Source organism: Calonectris borealis, chromosome 8, assembly GCF_964195595.1.
Source record: "Calonectris borealis chromosome 8, bCalBor7.hap1.2, whole genome shotgun sequence".
Classification (NCBI taxonomy): domain Eukaryota; kingdom Metazoa; phylum Chordata; class Aves; order Procellariiformes; family Procellariidae; genus Calonectris; species Calonectris borealis.
In genome coordinates this window covers 11,352,682-11,378,721 of record NC_134319.1, presented here as the reverse complement: position 1 = coordinate 11,378,721, position 26,040 = coordinate 11,352,682, and the positions used below count along the sequence as shown (strand labels likewise).

At 53.5% G+C, this 26,040-nt stretch overlaps 1 protein-coding gene and 1 long non-coding RNA gene across 2 annotated transcripts; one reads left to right on the top strand and one right to left on the bottom strand.

Moving 5' to 3' along the window:
- Window positions 1–6,655: 6,655 nt before the first annotated feature.
- On the top strand, window positions 6,656–21,881 carry LOC142084836 (uncharacterized). The gene is made up of 5 exons (XM_075155927.1): window positions 6,656–6,752; window positions 16,637–17,101; window positions 18,191–18,520; window positions 18,685–18,851; window positions 19,654–21,881. The coding sequence occupies exons 1-5, from the start codon at window positions 6,686–6,688 to the stop codon at window positions 19,696–19,698; spliced, it is 1,074 nt and encodes a 357-aa protein (XP_075012028.1). The 5' UTR covers window positions 6,656–6,685; the 3' UTR covers window positions 19,699–21,881.
- Window positions 11,455–26,030, bottom strand: LOC142084842 (uncharacterized). The gene is made up of 2 exons (XR_012674454.1): window positions 22,184–26,030; window positions 11,455–21,456 (listed from the first exon to the last, which is right to left on the bottom strand). It is a non-coding gene; the product is annotated as an uncharacterized LOC142084842 (long non-coding RNA).
- Between the last annotated feature and the right edge of the window lie 10 nt (window positions 26,031–26,040).

The following is a 26,040-nucleotide window of genomic DNA, read 5'->3' as shown; positions in this document are numbered from 1 at the left end:
GTTGGAAACACTCATATTGTATTTCATATAACATCGCTTGAGGTCCTGTGATGCATGTCATAGATGAACCCTGTTTTGAGAGGGAAGCAAGATAGTCTTATGACCCCTCCTACAGCTAGGCCTACGTTTTGAAAGTGGAAAAACGTGTGTTTTGCTGGTGACCACGTGTGTATGTACATCAACAGCAGAACCTTTGTCTGAGAAAGTCCCCCGTCCCTCCTCGCAGCTGGCAGAAGTACCCTAGCAAATCTGTGGCCTTGAAATCTGCAGAAGACGAGTGGCTTTTGCAGTCTTCCTCTGTTTCCCAGAGAGAGGAAAATGAACACTGCATTAGAAGACTCATCAAAGAGACTCATCAAAGGCAAAGTCTTGCAGATGTCACAGCATACTTTGTTCTAACGATCTCTCTCTTGCACCCCAGAAGGGTCACGCAGCCTGTAAATACCGCAGGAAGCTCTGCTCGCGGCGGGTATTCCCCTCTCCTCCAGCTGCCCCCGGGGTTCTGCCCCATGCAAAGACCAGCCACTCCAAAACACAGCTCTGTGGCTTGCGGTTTGCTCCTCTGCTCTCAGACTGACGCTCTTCCCCAGGCAGATCACTCTGCCTTTTCAAATGTAACCGGTTTGGCAAAGGAGCAGCCAAGGGTTAACTCACAGGGTGGCAATAAAAATAGACATGAGAGAAGTTGGGTGAGAGCAGGCAGGAGGGGGAATTCCCTTCCTCTGGGCTGTGGAAATGCCCCGGAGGAGAGAAGTTTGGGCGATTTCTCCTTCCCAAGGAGAAAGATGCTGCAATGTAGCCATGCAATTTTTGCCTCCACTGTTGCAGAGCAACGTTTTCCCCAACGGAGAGGTTTTGTGGGCTCCAAAATTAAAGAAGTGTCAGGCAACGGGGACTGTCTCTCTCCCCTCCCAGGAGACCATGACGCTGGGTCAACTGCACAGCACTGTGATGAGATTGGGCATTTTTAGTGATTTAACCCATGAAATACTTTATGTAATGAAACCCATCAAGGAAAAACATCTTCTTTAGATAGGATTGGTCAAATTCTGCTCTGATTTACACCACTGGAGATCTGGAGTCACGTCACAGGAGCCGAAGGAGAGGGTCCCAGTGGGACTGCTTGGAATTTGCCCTTGTCTAATGTCAACGCTGTCCCTTTTCTAGACCCTGTCCTCGGTGGACATTTAACATGAAAAATGGCTTTCAAATCCCTTTAGGCTTTCAGTCACACACCAAACCCCTTAGATTTTGAAAAGCATCTTAACGGGTTCCCCTGGAGGCGCATTCTCCCACAGGCAGCCTTGCAGGTGGCCTTTGCAAACCAAGATGAGGTTTTCTCATGGATGAGAGGCCATTTCCCACCGCTCTGAGCAGGGGAGGGCACAGCTGGGGCTGCGCTTGGACCGCACGCTCCTTGTCATGTCGCGACCATCCTCCCGGCAACAAGGAGGGCTCTGCGGGGGCTGCCTGCACGCTGTCCTCTGGACAAGGATTTACATGCCTGATGATGAAGAAGAGGGTTAATGATTCTGTCTCTCCATCGATGCGGACAAGGCAACCAGCATGTCCTTGTGCACAAAGCCATGCTGCCGCGTCAGCCCAAACCTGGCACCGCGCATCTCTGCACGAGACCTGGCAACCGTGGGATTGTCAGAGCATCTTCCATGTTCCTCTTCCAGGAGGCTGGGCAGAGCCCAGGCGGGAGGCTGGCAGCAGCGCCAGACACCCTGCCTCCGGAACCAGAGAGGGCTTGTGCTGGGGCAGATGGATGTTCCCATTTTGGCAGCTGCCGTGCTGTGACTGTCTTGTGCTCCCCTGCCGGCTCATCACGGCCATCTGCTGACCTGGCTTCAACTCAGAACTGTCCACACTGCAACAGTGCCATGGCATGGCTATAGCCAAGCTCCTGGTGGTGCCACGGGCATGGAGCGGCACAGAGCCGGACGGCTTGCTCCAGCCTGCTCCACGATGCTCCCAGCCATGCAAGCACCAGGTCAGTGAGCCAGGACTGACCTTGTGTCACTGTGCCTGGGTGGCTTCAGCCCTGGGGAGAGCCCATCAGACCATGCTCCAGCTCTCAGGAGCTGAGGGGCAAAGGGTGAGACCCCAGGGCTCAGGGCAGGCCTGGGGCACGGCTCCTCTCAGCAGCCCCTGAGTTTTTGGGTTGTCCGACACCAAAATACCAATTTTGTAGGGGAAAACCTTAAATATCTGACAAGGGTGTATTCACAGTAACACCCACCAGAGTGCAGAAAGACGGACTTGCACTAGCTTGGACCATGGTGGATACCCAAAAAGACCACGCAGTCCTATTAAGCATCAAGGCCACCAGCCCACATGGCCATCAGTCCCACCCCTCCTGCCCCATGCCAAGGCCCAAAAGGGTTCCTGCATTGCCCGGTGCACTGTCCTCATGCCCCAGCTAAGCCAACTCCTCTCTGGCATGAAAGCACAGCTTTTTGCCTCCCCGGGCTGTGCAGCAGCCTCCCCTCCTCTGGTTACACTCCTCACACTTGCTGCCCTTACCTCTGCAATTACAACGGTGCAGAGACCTGTTGTGGCACTGAAATCAGAGACCTCTGCCACAGCAGAGCTCTGCAGCTTGTCCCCCCAGCCACCCTTTCCTTGGGCACCCTCAGTTCTGCCCCTGCTTCCTCCAGGCTGGGCTTTCTACAGAGCTTCAAGACCTACAAGCACCCAGCTGCTGCCGCCAGATCCCTGCTTGGCTGCCTGAGAGATCCCGCTCTCTGAACGTATACATTCAGATCTCCCAGGCCCTTAATTTTCCCCAGCTCCCTGAGCCAGCGAAGTCCCAGTGTTTATTATTCCTCTGCCCAGGCCGGTTCTCTGTCTCTGATGCTTTGCTGCCTGATCTGCTTTTTTTCTTCAGTTTTGTTTTTGTTTTCTTCCTTCGCTGGGTTACAAAGCTGTGAAGGGCCCTTGAAAAGGAAGATGAGTCAGGACAGATACACAGGGGGGAGAAGACAAGCTCCCAGCCTTGAAGTCAGGTTCACTGCCTGCGTCACTGTTATTAAAAATAGATGAATGGCAGTGCTCTTTGCATTGGAGGAGCCACAGAGGAGATGTAATATCCCGGGCTGCTGAGCAAATGCTCCCTTGGTCTGCCTGCAAGTCACACAGTAGCATCTTCTGTTCTTTGATAAATTCCTTTTTCTTGGCTCTGACTTGTGGGATTTAATTTGCCTTTCAGAAAATACTGGTTTAATGTTTCAACCTTGGGGAGAGGGGGGATGACTCACCTTGAATTAGCTCTTCTGCTGCGGTCAGTTGGCTACCAGCTCCCTCAAGAACTAAAAATCCCTTCAAGTGCCGAGTTGTCTCCCTTTGAGAGCAGCCCCTCTCTCCATCCCACAGAGAAGTGCTTCTGGAGGGTGAGAGCGCAGCCGTCGGGGGGTGATATATTGTCCCATTTACTCCAAGACCAACTCTGATCATGCCCAGCCCTCCTGAACAAGCAGGTTTGCAAGGTGACGTGGGGCAGGCTGGGATCCGCTCAGCTCTCTGCAAGGGCAGGGTGAGATGCGTGCCAGCGGTGCTCCCGGTGCCCGGTGGCGAAGGACAGAGGACAGAGAGGCTGAAGCGCAAGAAATGGGATGATTTACGTGAACCCAGAGCCCAGGTGAACCACCCGCGTCCCAGCAGTGCTGGCCACAGCTGCCATCCCTCTGCCCAGGGCTCCTGCTGCTGCGACCACTCAGCTCTGGGCTGTGTGAAAGAGGTGATCGGTCTTCAGATTGCGCGGGGGCTGCGCTGGGGTGACGGTGGCAGCGGGACCAAAGCTGCGCCGCTGCTCTGCTCGCTCAGAGGACGCTCAACCCGTGTCGTAGCCCAGGCTGTGGGACACAGCCCAAGCACTGAGCTTACGCATCTCTCCCAGGGCCAGCATCTCCCTCCCTCCTACTTATACTCTTTACTTCCCCTCAGTATTTTCCACTCACTTGTTTTCTATTATCTGCTTCTTCCTATTAAATTAACATAATCAACATTATCATCTCTGGCCTGCTCCGCGCTTTGGCCGCCAGCCAGAAACAAAAGGACAGGAGCTAAATAAAGCCACTGGAAGAGAGAGCGTGACACTGGCAGAAGTCGATGCCGTGTTTTTCAAGCACAAAACTTTCTTTTAGAAGTTATTCTAAGTCCTCAACTCTCGTTGCTACCCAAACCTGTCTGGTCTACATGCTGCATGGGTGTGCAAGGGTGTTTTCAGTCCTCCTCGAGAACAGCCCAGGGCGACTACCCCCTGAGCAAGTCAGAGCCCCTGTACAGCCCACATGGGCATAGGGAGCTGCCGCCTGGTATCTGAGGGGAATATTTTTGCTTGCTCCATGAGAAAGTGGCAGTGCACCAGCACGACGTTAACGTGCCCCTTGGTTTTCCTCCTTTCTCCAGGGTGGGAAAGCAGCAGTGTCACTGCAAAGACACTGTCATGCCAAAGAAGTCACATTTCTCGCTCCCAGCCGCCCCTTCCATGCCATGGGGAGCCGAAGGTGCCTCATTAGTGTGTTAATCATAATCCTAATGAGTGCGGAGATCAGCTAAAGTAATAGCAGTGACCTGCAGGGGGGCTCATCTGCCCAGGTTTATCGTGCCGCTCACAAACCCCTTGGGGAGTGCCAGCCCAACACTCTCCTTGTCCCCCAGCTGTTGAAGATACCCCGTGCCATATCTATACGCTTAATTAAAGCAGAGGGACCAGTAACCTTGACGACTGAGAGCCGCTATCTATAAGCCAGCTGAGATGGATATCATTTCAGCGTCTCCAGAGAGACCAGAGGAGAGACCTGAGTCAGAAGCTTGCAGGCGTCGGACGCGCTCGTGAACCGTAGTCACAGCCAGCAGCGCCAATGTCCTCTGGAGCTCATGTCCTCCCTAGGGATGGGGGGGGGGGAAATGCCCTGGTCCCTCGCTTGGTGAGATTTGGCAGGCTCCGAGGTGCCGGGCTGGGTGGTGCACACTGTGGCACCAAGAGCACAAACCTGACTGGCACAAAGGAGGCAAAGGAGGCTTTGCTCTGCCAGGCAGCCCTGTGGCGCCTGGGGGGAGCAGAAGACTCCTATAACTCACCAAAAAGTTGTAAATATGCTTAAAATAATTCCCCTTAGAATGGGGAAATTTGTACAAGCCCAATTACTTCTGCCTTAACAGGATGCCAGAAAATGGTACATCTCGTTTTGGTGGCAATAAGTAGCAAGTGGCTAGAAACACATTTCCAATGAGGGGCTGAGATTTAATTTATTTTTTTTTAAAGAGCCAGTAAAAGATGTGATCAGTTCTACGTGAGATCAACCCTGTTCTCTTTTACCTGCCTCTGAACTGAGGGCAGGAGCTACCAAGGAGCCCCACATTGAAAAAGGAAGGCAACAAAAACATCCGTTTCCATCTTCCTCCTCTGTCCTGTGGTGCCTCAGACACGGGTATGGGGATGGAGAAGGGGACCCACAGCCCCACCTCTGCCAAAGCAGCCCAAGAGAGCGTCAGCAAGGACCATGCCATGATGTGGGGCCCTCAGATGCCTCCGAGACCCCATATTCTTTGCACCTTATGGGTGAAGGGCACCTTCCCAGATCAGAGGACCCCCAAACCTTCTTGTTGTTTCCATGAGAGCTGATGGAGCACGACAGGAGGGCTCACACCAGCTGCACCACATGAGGCTGGGTCAGGGAGGAAGCACCATGACAAGGGATTTGCAAGGGGGTTTTTGGTCCTTCCGGAGAGCAGCCTGGGTGCAGGGTGCCTGGCCAGGTGCCTGGCCACCGCCAGCTTCATAATGGGGTTTCTTCTTCAGAAATGCCGACCAGAAGAGAGCGGTCAGACTTTCTGAAGGATGGCTGCTGGCTCAGCCCTCACAATGCCTGGATGGGGCTGGCCAGCCCCCCAGGGGCTGGTGGGGATGTGGGGCCGGGGGTGCCCCATGGGCTCCAGGATGCCCTGAAAAACCAGCCGTGGCATCTTGAGCAGCCAGCTCAGCCCTGGCCAGGGCAGCATCCAGGGGTGCTTGGAGCAGCTCTGCACCCAGCTGTGCCCACAGACCCGGATACGCCGAAACAGTGCTGGGGCCCCAGGGCAATGCCCCATGTTGGGCTTGGTTGCTGTCCCCTTCCCTGTATGGGGCAGAAGTGGGGGTGCCAGGGGCTATGCAGGACCAGATTGGGGGATGGTGAGGGCCTGGACTGGGGTCGCTTGGACCAGCATGGGGTGACGGGGTGGTGCAGGACTGGACCGGGGATGCCCGGGACAGGGAAGGACCGGATCGGCGGTGCCCTGCCCGAACCAGGGGTGACTGGTCCGAGGATACCGGGGACGGAGTGGGCCTGGACCAAGAGTGCCCTGCCCGAACCGGGGGTGCCGGGGACCAACAGGCGGTGCTGGGGGCGGTGCCGAACCGGACCGAGGGTGCCGGGGAGCGAACCGGGACCGGACCGGGAGTGCTCTGCCCGAAATGGTGGTGCCGGGTACCGGACCGGGACGGGCGGGGACGGTGCGGGGCCGGACCGGGGGTGCCGGGGCCGGACCGGACGGGGATGCGGGGAGTGCCGGGAATGCGGGGGGTGGCAGCGGCCCCCGCCCCACGCCTCCGGAGCCGGGGCCGGACCACGTGCCGCCCGCCCCGCCCTGGCGCCGCCCCGGTGCCGCCGGCGGAGCCAGCGCGGATCGGCCCAGCATGGAGGGGACGCGGCGCGCCCTGCTCCGCCTCGCCGCCGCTTGCTGCCTGCTCTGCGCCCTGCCAGGTACCGGGGGCGGCTGCCCGAGGGGTGCCGGGACGGGGGGGCGGCCCGAGGGTGCCGCCGGTCTCGCTGCGGCGGGGAGCGCAGCGCCGGGGGCAGCCGTCGGGGCAGCGCCGGGGCCCGGGCTCCGGGCTCCTGCGCCCGCTGGTGGGGCTGGGGGAGGAGGGTCTGGGGAGCCCTCCCCAGGGACGGAAACCTCTGGGGAGTAGCGCCCTGGGCCTGGCCCCGAAACTCGTGCGAAGTGCCCCCGGCCCCGGGCGCCGTTGGCCCGGCGGGCGCGCAGGTAAGGTCGCCCGCAGATGCTCGGGGGAGGGAAGCCGGGCGAGCCCCGCGCTCAAGGCAGCAGCGAGGCCGCCCGCCCCGGCCTTGCCCATACAAGGCAGCTGCAGGCAGCGCTCGCCCCGCGGGCGCTGCTCCCCTGCCAGCGGAGCCGGGTCGGGTCCACCTCCCCGGCCCAGCGGGGAGCCCGGGGCGGGGAGGGGAGCGGCGAGCCCGGAGGCATCCAGCTCTGCGAGCCCCCTGACTCCCACCCTGCAGCTCTTGGGTGCTTATGAGCCGCTGCTGAGCTTCCAGCCGAGGGGACCCCGGACAAAGCCCGAGCTCTGCCGCCTCCCTGCAGGCGCAGGGTGCCAGTCCCGTCGTGATGTGGGAGAGGAGGCGATGCCGGTGTCCGGGACGGAGCGGGAGTCAGACCCCGGTCCCAGGCAGCCTCTCCCAGGCTGGATTTCGGCTCGGCTCCACGAGCAACATGTCCCCACGTGGGCAGGCGCAGTCTGCAGCGTGGCGTTGACAACCCCATCCACCGACTCGCCACCGAACCCTGCCGCGTGGCTGGGAGCGTGCTCTGAGTCGGAGGGCTGTCGCCATCCCCCGTGACCCTGGCAGTGACAAAGTCGGAGGTTTTAGGCATTTAAGGGCTTGCCTGAGGCTCGGGAAGCAAACGTGTTTCCTCTTCTTTGTGGCTGAGAAAAAACCCTTGGCCAGACCCTGGTCAGATCACAGCATGGTGGCGGCAGCAAGAGACCAAGGGGTGACACATAGAAACTCGGTTTCTAATAACTAATTGAGCTAATAAAACCCTAGCGTAGGTGCCTGTAGGGCTGAGCCCCGGCAGCGAGAGCAGCGCTCAGGCTGAGGTTTTGGGTGCCAGATGCGATTTAGCTGGGTTTGAGGCTAAGCGCGGGGAAACAGTCCCAAACCAGCCCCCTTTATGTGGACGAAGCCTTGGGTAATGTTGCGCTCCCCGTGCGAGGGTGGCTGTGCTGTGACGGGGTGCGGGGAGGTGACTGGCCACTGGCAGAGGAACAACTTAGGATTTCCATTGCCGAGAGGAGGAGGAGCTCGGGGCTGCCACTGGCTCTGCTGGCCCCGTGTCTCGGTGTCTCGCAGCATTTCCTGCCCCCAGCACACTGGGGTACCCCCGGGGAGCCCCCTGCCCCAGCTGGCTCGTAGTAGCCCTCTCACTGCAAAATCCAAGACTCAAACTGCTGGAATGTACCAGAATTAAGGTTGCGCTGGGTTTTTCCTGGGATCTTTCATGCTTAGTGTCCCAATCCCAAAGTCCCTTTGCAGCCTCAGGAAATGGCACTTGTGCAGCTGGCCTGGCCCGTGTCCTCATGGTTTTTGGATCCACTAGCTAATCCCAGCCACAGTTGAGAGAGCAAATGTTTTGTGAAGATAGATGGCGAGGAAGAGATGCCACCAATAAAATATGCCCCATGGCAAGCACAACCCTTAGTGAGACACCAGAGAATCCCAGCAGGACAGCGATGGGGGAAGGGAAAGGTTTGCCCGGAGGTTGGCCCCAAAGTCGACAGTCCCTAGTCAAACCTGTCCAAAACCAGGCTTGTCCCAGCTCTGTGAGCTGGTCTCTGCCCTGCTCCCGGTGCGGATCCTCTTTCCCCCCCTGTCCGGCAGTGCCTGCTCCCGCTCCCCGTCCAGGTTTGCCGCGGGGCCGCAGAGGGGCTCGGGCTGCCGCATCCCCCGCGCTCTGCCCAGCCCGGCCTCTCAATGCAGCCTTTCTTCGCTGCCTGCGGAAATCCACTTCCTCCAGCACCGTTAGCCTTACAAATAAAACCCCGAGTAATTTTGGTCTGGGCATTTTGCTGCCTCCCCCTCCCACGCCGAGCTGCCTTGCAAGCGGAGGGGACAGCGTGGGGCTGGGAGCGGCACAAGGGCATAAAGCCCCGTCTGTTGGCACCGGGGGCCGTGCACACAGGCGGGCAGTGTGTCCGCTTGCAGAGCACCGCAGCCGATTTGCCATGATTTTTTTCCCCTTGATTGCCCACGGCGAAGGGGAGTGGATGGACCCAACCCCACCCTGGCTGGACGGCTCCAGCTCTCCTGCACCCAGAATTGAGCCACAGCTCGGTCCTCTCCTCAGGGTGGTACCTCCAGCTGCGCGGGGTACCCACCGACCCTGCACTGCCTGCCCAGCCCCATCATGTCGTGCCGCCACTCTTCAATGCCATTTCTGCACGTGCTCTTCCCCTAGCCCCAGGTGCAGGGTGGACCTTGGCTCCCTGCTGCCCTTCCAAGGCCCGACTCCCTGGGCAGGGGCGAAGCACTCGCCTCCTTCAGCTCCCTTGGGCCCAAGGGGAGCAGGGACGATCCAAAGCACGGAGGCCCCTCTCCCTCCTTCCTTTCCACTGAGACCCTCTGGGGGGGCAGACGCAGTTCTTGCTGCAGGGGTTTCCAGGGGGCTGCCTTGCGGTGATGCTGGCTGCCTTCGTCCCCACCCCTGTCTGTGGGGCAGCTCTCATGAGGCTCAGCACCACTCAGGTCTAGGGCCGTGTCCTGAGCCCTGTAGGGCTGCTCAGGGCAGGGCCAGGGCATGCCTTGCATGACCCAAACTGCGGCTGCTCAGGGCAGGATGCGTCCTCCAAGCCCCAGGGCCCACGAAACCAGCAGCCACACAGCTGGAAGGTCCTGGGGGCTGCTCGGGGCTGGGCAGATTTCCTGATGTCCAGACTCCCCCCAGCTCACACCATGCTGCCCTGGAGACCAGGCTCCCTGCTGACATGGGCTATTAAGGCAATTGGCTAATTAATTTTCTCCTAATGACGCGAGTGCTTCCTCCCCTGCAGCTGTGACTCCCAAGGTAAGCGGGGCAGGGCTGGCTGATGCCAGAGCTCCCTGCTCTTGCTGTATTATTGGGGTTACACAGCCCCAGAGGAGGGCAGGCTTCCCAGGCCTTGGGTGCCGTGTGTGTCCCCAGCAGCCTCTGGGCAAAGAGCTCTTCATCACGGCTCAATCCTTCCACCGAGGTACAAAGCAAACAACGTGGAAGCTTCTTGGGCACCTTCTTGCCAAGCAGGGTGTTTCGTAGCAGCATGTGGCAGTGGAAAATAACTGGCTGGTGTGACAGTGGTGGCTGAGCAAGGCAGCCTGCTCTCCCCTTTTGCCCTGCCACGGGAATTCGGGATACGCCCTCTTGCCTCTAAATGGGGGATCAGTGATGGGGCTTCACGCAAACCTGTGGGAAAGCAAAGTTTCTTGCATCTCTCCCTGCCCCGGCTGGGTGGGGAAGGGTTCATGTGGACGTGCCACCCTGGGGTGCTGCATCCTGCAGGCAGGCGCTCGGGCTGGCGCTGCCCGCCTCCCCGGCTCAGGCTCTGGCACCGCTGCATGCTCTGGGCATGTCTGCGCTGCTTTATGGCTTTTCCTAGTACTGAAGAACCTGTGCTCGGCATTTATGGCGTTGTTTCCAGGGCTCTTTGCTCTCACAACTCTTGCTCTGCCCGGCTCTGCTATGCCGCTGTCGGCTGGTTGTCCCCATCCCAAATGCAGGGCCACCAAACAAGGCAGTAGCACTGGCACACTCCTGGCTCCCCTTTTTGCTCCCCAGGGGTTCAAGCTTGAGGCCCAGCACCCGCAGATGCTCCAGGGAAGCGTCTTCCTGCCTGCCCGGGCAGGCTGGGTGCTGGCCTGTCCCTCCTGAGCGCTGCGCTCGCTCATCACCCCATATCTAATCTGAGCCCCGTCTCGTGCTCAGCTCGTGGCCACCTGCCTATCGGGCTGGAAGGAGCTTCTCGGTCAGGAGACCCTGCTTCTATTCCTGTCCCTTACCGAAGCCCTTGATCTGCAGCATGCCTGGTCTGGCAGCTTTCCAGGGCCGCGCTGGGCACTCGGCACCCCCAGTTCAGCCCCCCACCAGTTTTGTTGCCTGCGCAACAGGGCACGGCTCAGCTCGCAGTGGCCACGTGGGGTGCGGTGAATTAACTTGCTGCTGCTCAAGAGCTTCGCTGTGGTCCCCGAGCAGGCTGCGAGGTCCAATCTGTCCCTGCGCCCCATGCTTGGACTCCTCGCAGCAGACGGAGCCCGTTCAGCCTCGCTGCTGGGATGGGGATGGGGACAGTCCTGGCATCAGCCCTGGCAGGGAGCGCTGGAGCCTGCAGCAAATGCAGCCCAGTGGCATCCTGCCTCCATCAAAGTCCTGCAAGATATCAAAATGGAGCTGAGTTTACAAAGCAGTTGTCCTTCGTACTGGATCTGCGTCTCTGAGCCTTGCTTCGTCGTGATGAGGGTGTTTGCTCTACAGCATCCCTGGGTGCATCTGGCACCTACCTGAAGGGCTCCAGAAATCTCTTCTGCCACTTGGGTTTTTTTTTTATTCCAAGCTCTGAGTTAAGAAGAGGTCAGGCTCGGCTGATATCTAATCAGCAGCTACTCCAGTTCTGCTTTTAAATGAAATGAGGAGCCTTGGTTTTAAATCTCACAATCTGGTTTTATTTGCATTTATACTCAAGCTCTTTTTCCTTGAAGAGGTTGTTTAATTACCGTTGGTTGGTAACCATAAAAATGTAATAACTGGCAACAAAAGATAATTTCTACACTTAATGGAGTACTTTGCTAAGCAAGAGGATATAATATAATTGCTTAAATACATATAAGTTACAGCTTATGCTGTTGTTTTTTAAACATTATATTAATTTCGCATTTTACTAGGTTGTTTGCGACTTGAGCTGTTACACTTAAATGGAAATTGAATTCAGTTAGTGCACAAAAATAGCATTTTAGAAGGGTTTGGGTGCCTTTTCAATGAATCAGAGTAGTGGTTTGACATGAATTCTGTAGGAAGCTGATTTAAGCGAGGTGCTATCCACAGACAGTGACAGCCTGCACAGGAGGATACATCCACACCAGGGAGTCCTGCTCCCACGGGCACTTCTGAAATCCTGGTGGATCCTTTCTCGTCTCTGGGCTCAGCTCCCGCCTGGGTCTCTGTGCACCTCTTCCAGCGGTGACTGCAGCCTGCACCCCCCTGCCCTGCTCTCCCTCGAGCCCCAGCAGCCAGCCTGCTGCTGGCTTCCTTACTTTATGTGGCTCTCCTGTATCTCACCCTAAGAGGGATTTTAGAAACGGTGGTAAAGCCTATGGATTGGAGTCGGGTTTGTGTTGACCCTCGGGGAGCTCAGGCTGCCGTTTCTGGCTGAGATAGGAAGGAGGGTGCAGAGGATGCTGCCGGGACTGGGGCAGGAAGGTTGTGACAAGAGCTCGTCCACAGGTTGGTCCAGCTGAGGCCCTGCTCTGTCTCGCTGCCTTGTTTTATTCTGAGAAATGAATAGACTGTGGGGTGGCTGCTGTGGCAGAGGATGGAGGAGACGTCCCCGCTCTTCGTGACTGCCCTGACACAGCGGCAGTGCTCTGTGCTGGTTGTGCAAACCTTCCTTAGCCCCTCGCTTGGCCCCAGCCCTGAAACTTGGGCAGGGAGCACAAATCAGGAATGGCCCCATCTCCTGCAGAGCTAGCTTCCTTCACTCCTATCCGTTATGGCATATTTATACCATGTCTGCTCTGAGCTGGTGGGAGCTCAGATTGATGCGTGGAGGTCCTTTGGTGTCGTCATGCAGCGCTGTAGAGGGGCCGAAGCCGTGGGCTCAGAGCCCTCCCTTCCCTCACAGAGCAGGGAGCCTTTCCCACCCTTGTCCAAGGCAGGGGCTTCTCGGCTGGCTGCATCCCTCCTCCCTTGGGGCCACTCTCTTCCTTCGCCCCTCTCGTTTCCCAGACAGAGGTCACTGCAGTCAGCACTGTCTGATGGGAGCTGCCGCTCCAAGTCCACCAGCCCTGCCCTAATGTGGTCTGAGATCGCTGGTTCTCACCACGCACAGGCTGAGCCTGGTGGTTAGCGCAGACACGGGGCAGGAGCAGGGCTGTAGCCAGGGGACCACCAGCCAGCTCTGCTTTAGCAGGCACTGCAGCGTAACCAAAGCAAACCCACCCTTGGTTCCCCATCAGGGAAACAGAGATGCTGTTATTATCAGAGTTCTTGCTTGCAGCTGGTCCTGCGTCTTCAGTTGCAGTACAGTTGTAGTTGCTTTATTATGGATCCAAGAGTGACTGCACCTTCACCAGCTGTCTTGAGGTGCTGCAACTGCCAGGCCGTGGAAGATCCCAGTGAAGGTGAAGCATTCACACTAACTCCTTCCCTTTCCATCTGAGACAAGAGGGGCATGGTTCCCTCTCGTCTCCAGGAGCTGATGAGGGCGATGCTTTAGGCAATGCAGCCACAGCCTCCCTGGCACGCGGTGCAGGAAGCAGAGCTCCTCCAGCAAGACGCCAGAGTAACGAGCTCTGACCTGCGTCTCTATAAGTAACTGATAAACAGCTAAAAACATCATCGCTCAGTGACTGGAGCAGCAGCGACAGCGCTGGAGCTGGGGATTTTCCGACCTGTCGGGCACCAAGGATCCAGAGCAAACCACTCTGGAGGTGGTTGGACCCTGGAGGATCACAGCTGGCGTGGGGTTTACTGGGTCTCATCCAGCACAGCCAGCCGCAGCAGCTTCGCAGCAGGGCCGTGCTCTCCCCCACGGTGCTGCAGGGTTTGCACCGGAGCTGGGTGGGAATGGGTTGCCTGTCTGGCTGGTAAAACTGTGGAAAACAAAGTTGTGGCATTGCAGCAGCAACGATGTAGCAGATCTTAGTGCAAGACTCTGTGGGGGAGTATTTTTATTTTAAAACAAAACTGAAGTAAAACTCATTAGTGCTTGCACTCTTAACACCCACATGCTCACAAGCACAAGTTGCACCTATCGGGTATTTCCCCAGGTGCTTTGCTTGGTGACTGTGTGCTGGCTTTGGATGTGCCCTTACACCATAGGACCTGACAGACGGTGATGGTGATCTTTTGTCTGTCTGTCCCCGAGTGATCAGGATTTACTCACTGTCCTTTGTTCCTTGCCCATCTTAAGGCTCTTGCCTTGTTCTCTATCTTCCCACCATCATCTCTTAATGGCTTGAGTCTTTGTGTTAGCCTGGTTTAGGCTCTCCTTTGTTTCCTGAGCTGGGTGTGCTGTGATGTGCTGGGCTGGATGACCTGCTAATCCAGGTGCCATCAGCACCTGCCGTGCTCAAAGGCCTCTGAGCGGGTGCCCTGCTGCCCCAGCAGTTCCCCTTCCTGCTCCATACCTGCCAATTTTAACATCTCTTCTGCAATTCTATATAAACCAGGTTTTACACACCACAGCACTCTGTTACGCCAGACCCGGGCCAGCGGCCGCTACAGCACAAGCCCTTCTGCAATGGTCCTGCTTTGTTCCTGTGGGATGCAGGGCCGGAGCAGCCCATCTGCCCGGGCACCACTTTTTTGGCGGTCTTGGACACCGGGCAATTCTGCGGGAAGGAGCCGTGTGGCTACTTACGGAGAGAAGAGCTTAGGGAAATACTACTCCCACTAGCTCTGCCTCTTGCAGACAGCAGGGAGCTGTGTGTACAGCCCATCCTTATTCGCCGGGGGGGGGGGCCGCTTGTCCCCACAAACCCTCCTGCCCCACAGCACCTCCTGGCAGGGATGCCAGTTCCTGACACTGCGGGGAGGTGCCCTGGCGTGTAGGGCTCAGACTCGTCCGCCTTCCCCCTGGCTTTCCTTTCCTAGACAGAAACTGGCACGACTGTTTCAGAGTTGCTCAGGCCTTTGTGCAAGACAGCTCTCCCCAAATCTTTCCTCTGCATGACCCCAGCCACAGCTTGCCACCCCGTGGGAGGCTGTCCCAGGCACAGGCCAGCTATTCAACACAGCACGTAGCCAGGCTCACCGCTGGCCGGGCACCTGGCCACCACCTTTCCTGTTTACCCCACGGTGACAGCGCTGCTCTGTGGGCGTCTCTTGCTGCGTAGGCGCAGGTAGTCGGGTGTTTACAGAGCGAGCATCTGCCAATGCCCAGCCAGGATCCTTCAGCATTGCCCAGTGCAGGCTCTGGAGCTGCTGGGATCTCATCCAGCAGGCAGCGTGCTGAATAGCAATGCTGGGCTTAGGGCTGGAAATTGTCGCATGAAGAGCTGTGAGCTTTGGTGCCTGATCCCAGGAAATGCAGTGCTCAGCTCTTTTCCTTCCAGGTGTTACTGGTGTAACCGTATCCTACACCTTAGCTCCATTTCAGAGAGCAGCTTGCTTTGTTTAGAGGCACTTTCTGGCCACAGACAGCTGGATCCAGGCGAGGCCAAAGGGAGCACCACTTACGCCTTCAGTCTTCACGTTTAAGTTACCCCAGCTGGGGCTCCCCTTGAGGGCTTGTTCTCCGAACGTGCCGAGCGGGGTTGTGCTGCCGCTTGTGCATGTCCCGCAGGAGCTCTCCTGGGACTGGGGCCCCGGGCCGGGGAAGCACAGCTCCGACAGGCTGCTTCGAGGTTTTGAATTCTCCAGCTGGTCAGGGTACTGTGAAGGTCTCTTGAGAGAGATGTACTGTGCCTTTTTTTAGGGCCTGTTAAGTGCTGTAGCTGGAGAAGAGCTCTGATAACTGTGTCCATTCTGAAGAGCTTTTAAAAACTGCTGAGATTTCCCCGAAGCCTTAGTATGAGAGTGGGCTGCTTTGTTGGTGGATGAATGTTTCTTGGTTACGGCGTCTGCCTCAGATGCTTCTCCACTGTGGAGAGAGTGGGCATGAAGATGGACTTTCTTTAGTACCTTTATTTTTTTCTGTAGTTGGCTCATCACGCCTCTGTGGCTTGGGTAGAAACTTGAACAGAAATCATCAAAATATTGACCATGCGATATTTTTAAATTGTCTGGAGAGTCCATCCTGATGTGGCTACATTTCTCTCTTTTCTTTCTGTTTACACCCTAAAAAACCCTCACAGGATCCGTGTTTATGAACAGGCAGTGTAAGAGCCTTGTGGTTCTCCTCCTCCCGCACGCTGTCACACTGTCTAGCAGTTGTGGATCCAGGGGGGAACCCGCTAGGGAAGCTGGTCCTGTTTGCTGTAGTGGGAGGCTGAGTAGCTCCCCATTTCTATGACAACAGTTGCACTTTATGGTGGTGATGTGTTCATAAATAGCTCGTGAAGGCAGCTCCCAAAGTACACCACCAGCTCTCTTAGCTGTAGTACTCTCTTGCTACCCATTTCACCATTCCCTCTAGCAGCAAGCCCACACTACTACTAAGATGACTAGCAATATACGCTTTACCCTTGCCAGCCACAGATGTTTTAATCATCACTTTTCTACGCTTCATCAGGCCGGGGAGCTAGAGGATCTACTTCCACTTTTTCCCCACTTGTATTTTTTCTGCACCACTTCTGACTCTTTCTCAATGAACCAAGGAAGACTTATCTAAGTTTCTCACAGAATCAGGTCTCAGGTGGTACTTTTAAAAAAAAAAATCCTCTAAAAAGGTTTAAGAGGTGTTCCAGGGTAGAGGGGTTAGTGATGCTGACCCCACAGAACAGGAGCACAGGGCTTGAGAGGGAGGAGGGTGAAGACAGGTCCCTGCCTCAGAGAGGCCAGGAGGACAGAGGAGCTATTTGAACCCCTTCCCCAAGTGTGAACCTGTGCTGGATTCGGAGTTAAAGGGATGGAGGGGTTCAATTCCTGGCCTCCTCCTCTGTTTCTCCTCTCAGTGTGGGATCTCTTGACAAAATTCTCAGCATTTCTTAACTCTGTTCCGTAGGAGAGGGACAGAAGACAGCAGAGACCTCGGTGACACCTTTTCTTAGCACTGTGCTAACCTCACATCAGCCAAGGGAAGCCTCTGACTTCAGTCCAGTGACTACTGCCATGCCCGAGACCAGCCTGGAGAAAAACTTGACTGCTGAATCACTCAATGCCACTGGAGTCCACGCTACAGAGGTGGAGGATGCCTCCATCCCTACCACCCCCATGGTAGGCACCAAGGCAGAGAGACTGCAGGGTTCCACCACTGCGAGCCCCAGGGATGTCACAGTTACACAGCGTGAGCACCACAACATGAGCTTGTCAGCCAACAGCAGCACTGAAATCCCCTTCCCTACCCTGACTGCCAGCACTCTGGAAGAAAACCAGCCCAATCACAAAGTCACAGAGCCTTTCAGCACAACGGAAGAAATGGATGACGCCAGCAGCGCAACCCCTACGCTTCCTCTGAACAGTGTGCCGGGTGAGGTTTTGCCTTTAGTGCCTGTGCAGAAAGTCCTGCCCCAAGGATGCACAACCTGGAAACTTCTGTGAACTCTCATGGGAACTGGAGAGAGGGAGAAAAGGGGAATGAGCCATTAAGCAGGGCCAGTTCAGTGGGACTGACTTGCAGAGATGCTGTTAGTTCAGCATCCTCTTTGCAAACCCCATTAATTATGGTATTAATTGTGCTGGCTGCTTTCTGATGAGGACATTGATTGTGTGCAGGGAAATCCTTTATATATCTCATCCGAAACAACGTGCTTCAGCAGTGCTGCCCAGCTGGGCTCTTCCTGCACCAGGGCTGGGGCTCGACAAGAACCTTCCCTGCTGCCTGCAAAATGGGGCAGCGCACCCTCCCTTAACACAAAGCATGGAGATGGGCAAGGCACAAGCATCAGCCCATCCATCCCTGGGCAATCATGGGAACCCCTACCCTACCTTCAGATCCCTCTGGGCAGCATGGGGACTAGCTATAGGGTCTGCAATCCCAGTCTCACACACCTTGGGGCCTGCCAGGCTGTCATACACCCCTGATGCAAGGCAGATATCGATTGACCATTGATTTGCATGGTGTTCATGCACAACCGCATCCTTTGCCCTGGCTTGTGTCACGGGATCCTGCTGTTCTGTGACGCACGGACACAGCCTCGGGGGATGCTGCTACCCAGTCCCTGGGCAGCCCTCTTTGTGCTCCCTATAAGGAGGGATGAGAGATCTTTCCCAGTCTCTTGCTCTGGGGTTATCCCCAGCTCTGTGCAGAGCTGTCTGAGGCTTCTCTGCTTGTCCTTTGTCCCCAGAGGACAGGCCTTGTGGGACAGCTGCAGTTGGCTGACATTGCAGATTGGCGCGCATGAAAACCAAGAGGACTTTCTAAGCACTGTGGCTTATAGCGTGGCTCAGCTGTGGCTGCGCTATAGGACCTGCTTGTTTTCCAAAGAGTTGTCGATAAGCTGCTTTTCCTATAGTCCCAGCAGTCTTCCTTATAGCCTTGCTTCCATCTCGTCCAGTCCCACAGAACAGTGCGCTTGCACTTTATCCTTTGAAATAACTGCTTGTTCCTATTTTGCAGCAACAACTAACAGCTCTCAGCTGGGGCCTTTTGATGGGCAGACCATGCGGCCCACAGCAGGAGGGTCTGAAACCAGGCCAGGAACGAGTCCTGCGGGTGCCACAGAGGAGAGCACCATGGAGCCCAGAACCTCTTCTGCACCCAGCTCCACCATAGGGAGCACGTCCTCTGCTACCGCCTCCAGTACTGTGACAGTGAGACCCCCTGTGACCAGCTCCACATCTACCAGCACAGCTGCCGTCCCCACCAGCACACCTACACTGGAGCAGCCGTTGGAGCCCATGCACGAGAAAGCTTCTGTATTGGATGTTGGTGATGACGAAAATCCAGGTAAATACTCTGCTTTTGTCCCTGCTCTCGCAAAACATGGCAAAGGGTTGGGGGTGCCTCAAATTTCCTCTCGGTTGTACTGAGCAGAACCAGAAAAGACAAGGCTTTGTTACTGCAGCCATTGAAGACTCTCCTTTGGCCTCACTCCCTTGGTATCCTTGCAGAGCTACCCAGTTCTCCTTTGGCTGACACAACGAGGGCTGATCCTTTGGTAATCACCGTGATCTCCGTCTTCATTGTCATGGTGGGCATCCTAGGCCTGGTGGGCTTCTTGAGATACCGCCAGCACAACAGCCGCATGGAGTTCCGGCGCCTGCAGGACCTGCCCATGGTGAGTAATGCCTTCAGCCCAGCCTGACATAGTCTGGCTTACTACTGGCTGCTTTGTAGTTCCCCTTCTGCTACATTAGCAATGCTGTGGGTATTTGCAGCAGCAAGAATGCTGATCACAACTCCTGCTCCCTCTTAGGTCCCCCTCCTTCCATCCAGGGTTTGAATCAAGAGAGCAAGTCTCAAGGTTGACCACTCTCTGCCTTCCCCTTACTCTGCAGGGCAATGCTAAGAGGTTAAACAGAGAGAGGAAGGGGAGCTCCATCCAAACTTCCCCTGAAATTACACCTTCCTAGCCTCTCCTCCTGTATTCTGATATATTTGCTTTGTGACTATGACAAAGCAGATTCTGTGCTCCCTTCCGAGAATGTTGTCTGTCTGTCAAAAAGATATAAAAAGATATGAGGGTTTCAGAGGCTGGATTAGCTCTGGGGAAGCTGCAACTAACGCACTGCGCTTTCTGGGACAAAGGAGTACCTATTCCCTTCTGCAGCTAGCAAGCAAACTTATGCTGTTTCAAGCTGAGTGGAGTTTTCCACAGTCAGGGTTTTCCACATCCCTGCAGCAGGCAGGCTCTTCCTGCATACACCTCTTCTCTCCAAAAGCTGCAGCAGGAGGGGAAAGTGACAGTCCAAAGATCCAGGAATTGCACAGGGACAGCATTTAGGTGGGTTGCTGGGCAGATGGCCACGCTGTGACAGTGTGGATGAGAAGGCTGTGCCGCCTGCACAGCACTTTTCCAGGCTGAGACTGTATGCTGTCTTGCAGACATCTCATTAAAGTATGCTCTTCTCTGCTTCTAGGATGACATGATGGAGGACACCCCTCTTTCACTCTACAGCTACTAGGCAGCCAGGCTGTCCTCTGGCTGTCCTGGCCGGCTGAACTTCCCAGAGGAGAAGGCCTTGAGGACTTGGTCCCAGACGATCTGCTGAGGAATGAGGGGCTGTGATTTGCACACAACTGAAAGATCCTTTTCAGATGGCTTTTGGTTTTAGACATTTTAAATAGTTCAGTGTTGAAGTTTTTATGCTGGGAATCAGAGCCCAAGTCTGGCCCTGTCCTCCAGGCTCTCCTCGAAACAATGCCCTGAAGAGGTGCCTCCTCCTTTTAGTGTGGTGACCAATTAGCCAAGACAGCCTTTGCCATCACGTTTTGCATGGATCTCTTCTGTCCATCTTGGTGGCTGCTGCTTTCAAAGGAGGTGGGCAAGTGATCCACACAAGAGCTCTTAACACTGGCGGTGTCAGCACAGTGCTAGCAAAGGAGACTGCTGTTTTCTGACGGAGCCGAGGATGTGGAAATCAGTTCTCTTGGGCTCCCTCTTGTTCTGTATTTTTAAGGTTGTTTGTTTTGTTTTTTTTCTTGCACTTTTTTTGTTCCTGTTTCAGCTTTAGTCCTGGAATTGGCACTGCCCATCCTGAAACACCTACCAGGAGGATGACAGACTGCTCTGCTTCCTTCCTACAAGAATACCTTTTCTCTTTAACCAGGGAAAACAGTTTTGTGGCCACTGGAGAAGTGCCCTTGCTACTTGATGTTGCTTTGAAGTTGCTGGGAGGAAAATGAACATAATTTTAGCTTAACAGGGCTTGATAGGACTCAGTCTATTGCCAATTAGACACACTAATTTGGTCTCACCAAAATTAGGAAGCTGTGTCTCCCATACTTGATGCTTTCAGTATATGCATAAACTCCTTGCCCAGGCTCAGTAAATGCTTTAGAGTCCATTTCCCTGCCTGGATTGACACATGCCTTTCCTCAGGTACCTCCCATTTTGCTGCTAGCATCTGGTTGCTGAAAGTTGTTGTACAAAACTAGTACTGCACTCTCCCTCTGCTAATGCAAGGTCAAAGCTCCTTTACCTTTTAATGTTGGTCTTTGAGCCAATTGGTGTCTTTTCATGAGGACAGATCCTGGATGTAGGTGCATTCCTCCCCTTCCCTTTCTAGGTTTTAGGCTGATTAGATTCTGCACTTTCGCCTCAAATATCACTGCTGTAGACGCATCCAAGGCTCTTGAGGCCCCTCAAGGAAACGCACGGACCAGAGCCTGTGAGTCTAAGTCTGAGGATCTTTTGGTGCCCTTGTCTCAGAAAGATCAGAGTGTGCATGACATGAAAGTCTTCATGTAATTAATACCTGCTCCTGTTTTCTAATTCATGTTCGACAGCAGGTGAAGAGAAATACATGACTTCTGTAGAGTGTTTGATTTTTGACTAAGCCAGTTGCTTCCTCAGGATACAGCAAGGGCTAGAGATTATCTACCACATTGCTCTTACAAGCCTCAGTCTCTCCTCTCCTTTCAGTAGCAACACTCACTGACCCCACAAAGGACAGATACCAGGCCACACTAGCAAAAGTACCTTTTTTTTCCAGTGTTGTTATTGCTGGTCTTAGCAGGGAAAGGGGAATTTCCCCATCAGCAAGGCTCAAATTATCTGCCCAAAGATGGAGCAGAACCGGTCTGGGTCAAATAGATGAACTGGGTAAGGCAACAGTTCCTCCTTCCCGTGTTACTACTTCCGAAGTGGCTGACAAATGGCTGCAGTGCAGTTTGGGTTCAGCTACTGGCTTTAGCCTTGCATCTGTTTATTGTAAGAATGCCTAGTAAAATAGGGAAGAAGGGTTGGTTCTCTCCTACTATTATTACATGAAAACTAAAGGGCAATTGTCACAACTCCAAAGCTTTTGTATCAAGCATTGTCTGCACAGAGCAATCTCCCTAGCTACAGACTTGTTTCCCCTGCCGGAGGGCAGGGTGCTGCTGGTTTTTGGCACAAAGAGAGGCAAGATAGTGGTGGAAAACAGAACTCCATCCTGGCTGGAACTGGTGCAGGCTGGCATAGCTGGAAAGTGTCTCTGCACACAACCAAAAGGGCAGGGGCTGGTTGTTCTGGTTTCCCATGCATCTCTGTCCAGGGAAAAGGGGTGAGGAAGAACACTCGCCCAACACCAAAGTGCAACTTTCTTTGTAAAATATGTTAATAGTGGATTTTTTTTCTGCAATAAAGTTACAAATGCCAAAGGTGTCCCGGTCCTCGTATTTTCATTGCAAACATCTAACTGAAAAGCTTTTGTAGATCACAATGAATCCTGTGATAGATACACAGCAGCAGTTTGGGGTAGGAAGATTCATAGAGCTGATACTAGTGAAAATGCCAGACAGCTATAAACCATAGCTCTGAGGGTTCAGAAGGACACCACTCCCTGCTTGTGTTGCTTCTTGTCAGGGTCATTCCCTGTCTGGGTTGACTGAGATTAATTTCTATATGGTCAAATCAGATGAAATCTGTCTTAGAGAACCACACTAGACCAATAATCTAACATATACCTTTAGACTCTCTTCCTTTGCCTCGATTGAAGATATTCTTATTCTCATCTGTTGTCAGCTGTAACCCCGAACTCTATTTACAGAAATATCCTGAAAGCCAGCCTAATCCAAACCTAAGTAGCATCATCTGTCATGCTTCTTTCTATAGTACAGAAGACAAAGCAAATTGAAAGGCACGCACTTCTTTTTGTTTAGCTTTATAACTGTTCTGAACTCTTCCCTTTGGAGCTCAGACCCACAGGGAGGTAAGCACTCATGGTTTGTTTCAAAAGCCCAGCTCGTGCTACAGATCTCATAAGAGTCTCTCCTGAGCTAATAAGTCTCTCCTAGCTGTTACAATACTTGGGCAAAATCATCCAGCTCATGTCATAGACTGTTTGTGTTATAAGATTTTCTACTGCAAAAGCAAAATATGGTGGGTGAAACTACTTGGTCATTGGGCTTCTGCTGGTTTTGAAAGAGTTCCCACAACAAATCTATAAAAGCAAATCCCTGGAAGATCTAGAGCAAGGGGAGAGCACAGACTTCTTAGCCTCGTAAAGTGCTTGCTGAGTAATCTGAAGACTTGGGGGTGAACTCTAAACCCTGCAGAGATTTCAGTCCTGTCCCAACATACAACCATACAAAACAGAAGAACTAAGTAACGGAACAAACATGCTACAACTAAGCCAGTCTTCTCAGGTCTGAAGTCAGCATTATTCTGGTGGTTTACGTCGGAGTTTCCTCTGTTCTGCCTTTTTACCACCAACCCTACTCAGAGCTGATTCATCCTTTGCAAAACAAACTGCTGAGCTGCCTTGTTAGAGAGGTAGCACAGAGCAGATCTGCATTAGCTGGAGAGGCAGCAGCAGGACAGGCTTGTGCAGGCAGCCAGCCTCGGGAGGCACGAAGCTTACTGCTTTTGCCCAGCCAAGTTCTGACCTCCCAGCCAGGTGATGCAATCTCTCTGAGGTGGCCAGGTTTGGAGATGAACCATGGGCCAGTTGTGTGGGCTTCATCTTTCCCGTGCAGCAAAGCAAACTGACAGAACCAGAAAACAACTGTTGCCAATTTCTGTATGTCGCTTTGAACACAGCTCTCGCTTTGATGAGGCTTAGTTTTAATGCCTCCTAGGGAAGGCACAATTATATTATTAATTAGCAAAGGACAAGAATCGATCAAATCACTTACGTTTGAAGCTAAATAGGAGGGAAAGAAACCCAGAGAAAAGAAAAGCAGAGTTTGAGACCCATCTGCTTTCTCTGCCTTCCCCTCCTCCCCTCTCCAGACTCATGTTTTGAAGGGAAGGGGATTTGAGCACCTGAAAAGTGACAGTGCTAGAGCTGCTGTACCAAGGGCAGGGCTACCTGTGTTACATGCCAGTTCTCTGCCCACTCGGTTGTCCTTCATGGCTCAGTGCCTGTAGTTTAGCTCTGGACACTGTGTATTTTCACCATCACGTCACATTGCAAGTCTGTAAATAAGGCTACAGACAGTGTTTGGAGACAGAGAAATTGCCATGAGAAACACTGGAGTGGACAAGGCAGCATGTGGATCTGGTAAGACCAACAACCCCAAGAGGCTCTCCCACGGATAATAGTCCCCTGTGCTTGCTACCACTTAAAGCAGAATGAAAGAGGCATTGCACGATCCAGGGAGCAGGAGCGCAGAAGCAAGCCAGGGAGGCAGAGCAGTAAACTTTCAGTAATGAAGGCTATGAAATGATGCATAACCTGGGAAGCTTTCAGCCAGTAGCCAAGCAATGTTCTTCTCATACCCAGGGGAGAACAGAAAATGCCTACTGTCATTTCCCAGACACCTAGGAAGGAAACAGCAGACTGCACGCCTCCGCATTATTTCTACTCAATTTTCTGTAACAACATTCAATTCCGTATAAATGTGGATTTGTCATAGGGGTAGGGGGAGAGTTTTTCTAAGGGTACCTCCTGAGCCTCTGCCAGGGGTGTTCCCATCTAATTGCTACCTCTGCTTCACTGCATAGCAGAAGCGAGAGAGGGATCTTCTCTCCAATCCTCCCTTCCATCCCCCACAAAGAAAAAAGAAATCATGCACTTCCTGTCCATAAAACAGCCAAATCTGTGATCCTACTGATATGTAGCTAAGTGATAGCAGTCATGGAAGACCATGACTGCTAATACAAAAGTCTCCATCAGTATGAGGCCCCCCAAATAATTTGTGGGGTTTTTTTTTAAATCCCCCATCACTTTGTAAGATAATCAAGGTCTTCAAACTTCCCCATCCAACCACATTCGAATGAAGACTCTTACCCGCTCTAATGTTGCAGGGGACATGTTTCCTCACAGATCTGAGAAAAATCAACATTTACCAAAGCACAACTTCAAAACAGTCTCAGAAGGTAAAGCACTTAGAACTGCCCAGAAGAGGACCTTCTCATTGTGGCTGGTGATACATAGCTTGCAAACTAGATCCCCCACCGTAGCTGATTCTGCAACATTAGTAAGCTTTTATAAGCAATCATTAACTATTTCATGAAGGAAGCATAGATAGGGTGCTAGACAGTGTCAAACTTGATAGATTTGTGCATTTTAAAGACAAAGGGTTCGATGTATTCATCTGCTTGACAGCCTGCACAGCCTTCCTTGCGCTTGTTCCCACTTCCTGTCTAATAAATATACTTAAAAGAGATATTCAACACAGGTCTGCTTCACGTGCATCAGCAGTTTAACAATGGTTAGCCTCAGTTCCTCTGTAATAATTTTTCTTTTGAAAGACCCATCAGCCAAATAACTCCCTGAACCACAAAACCAGCATGATCTTGATCAGACGGACACTGGTCACAGCTGCAAGAAAATAAGTATGTATTTGTTTCTACTGTTCAGCTCCCTCTCTGTTTACAGGTAGACCCAATCCCCCACCCACAGTTCAAATAAAGAGCTAAGTAAGTTACCAGAGGTATCCTCCCAGTCATAAAACAGGTCTCCCTGTGATGAACTGCCCAGAATTAATATATCCCTGCAGCAGAAGCCTTTTGCTAGCACTCTTTGAACTATAATGGAACATCTGTTGACAATCTCCCGCAGGGTAACTTCTCCCCTCCCCTGTTTTAGTCCTCTCTCCTTCAGAAGTACTTTTGCTCTGAAATTAGACATATCAGTTGCCACAGGATGACTCTCGCAAGCATTAGACTGTTTCCTTTCATACTGGTCTTTCTTGGGAGCTGTAGGAAAAGGGATGAGCAGTTAGCCCTGTTCAGTATTTTCTTAAAAAATTGCTGTTATGTCTGAATCCCAGAAGCTTTCAATGCTAAATTACAGGTTCTGCTTGGAACAAGACAAGGCTCATGGGTTCTGGAACATGCCTTTCAGCCACATTTAGGCACTCATTTGATTCTGACTGAGAAGGGTTTTACCAGGGACAACTGCACAATTAGCAGTTTTCCGTTGTGCTAATCCTGGCTATGCTTCCTGATCACACAGGCAGATCAAGCCACTAACATGATCATTGCTTCAATTTCCCTACTGATAAGCTTGGGGGCAGGATAAGAATTTTTGCCTACTTTTTTAAAAGGATCTCAATATTTGTAGGTGGAAGGCAATCGTGCACAATACTATTTGCAGCTGGCTAGCAGAAAGGGAACCCATTTTCAAAAAGGGCTGAGAGAATCATAGAATCATAGAATCATTAAGGTTGGAAAAGACCTCTAAGCACTGGGAAAACAGCTCCCGTTGTTTTACAGAGTCTAACCTGGTGGCCCACACTGAGTGATAGAGAATGGGTCACTTGCAACCTGCTCAGTCTGTTTCTTGGATGCATCAAGTCACTTTCCAGCTCAGCTTCAGTCAGATCCAAGCCACTCAAGCAGGCTTTTATATCCCGACCATGATCTGCCAATTCAG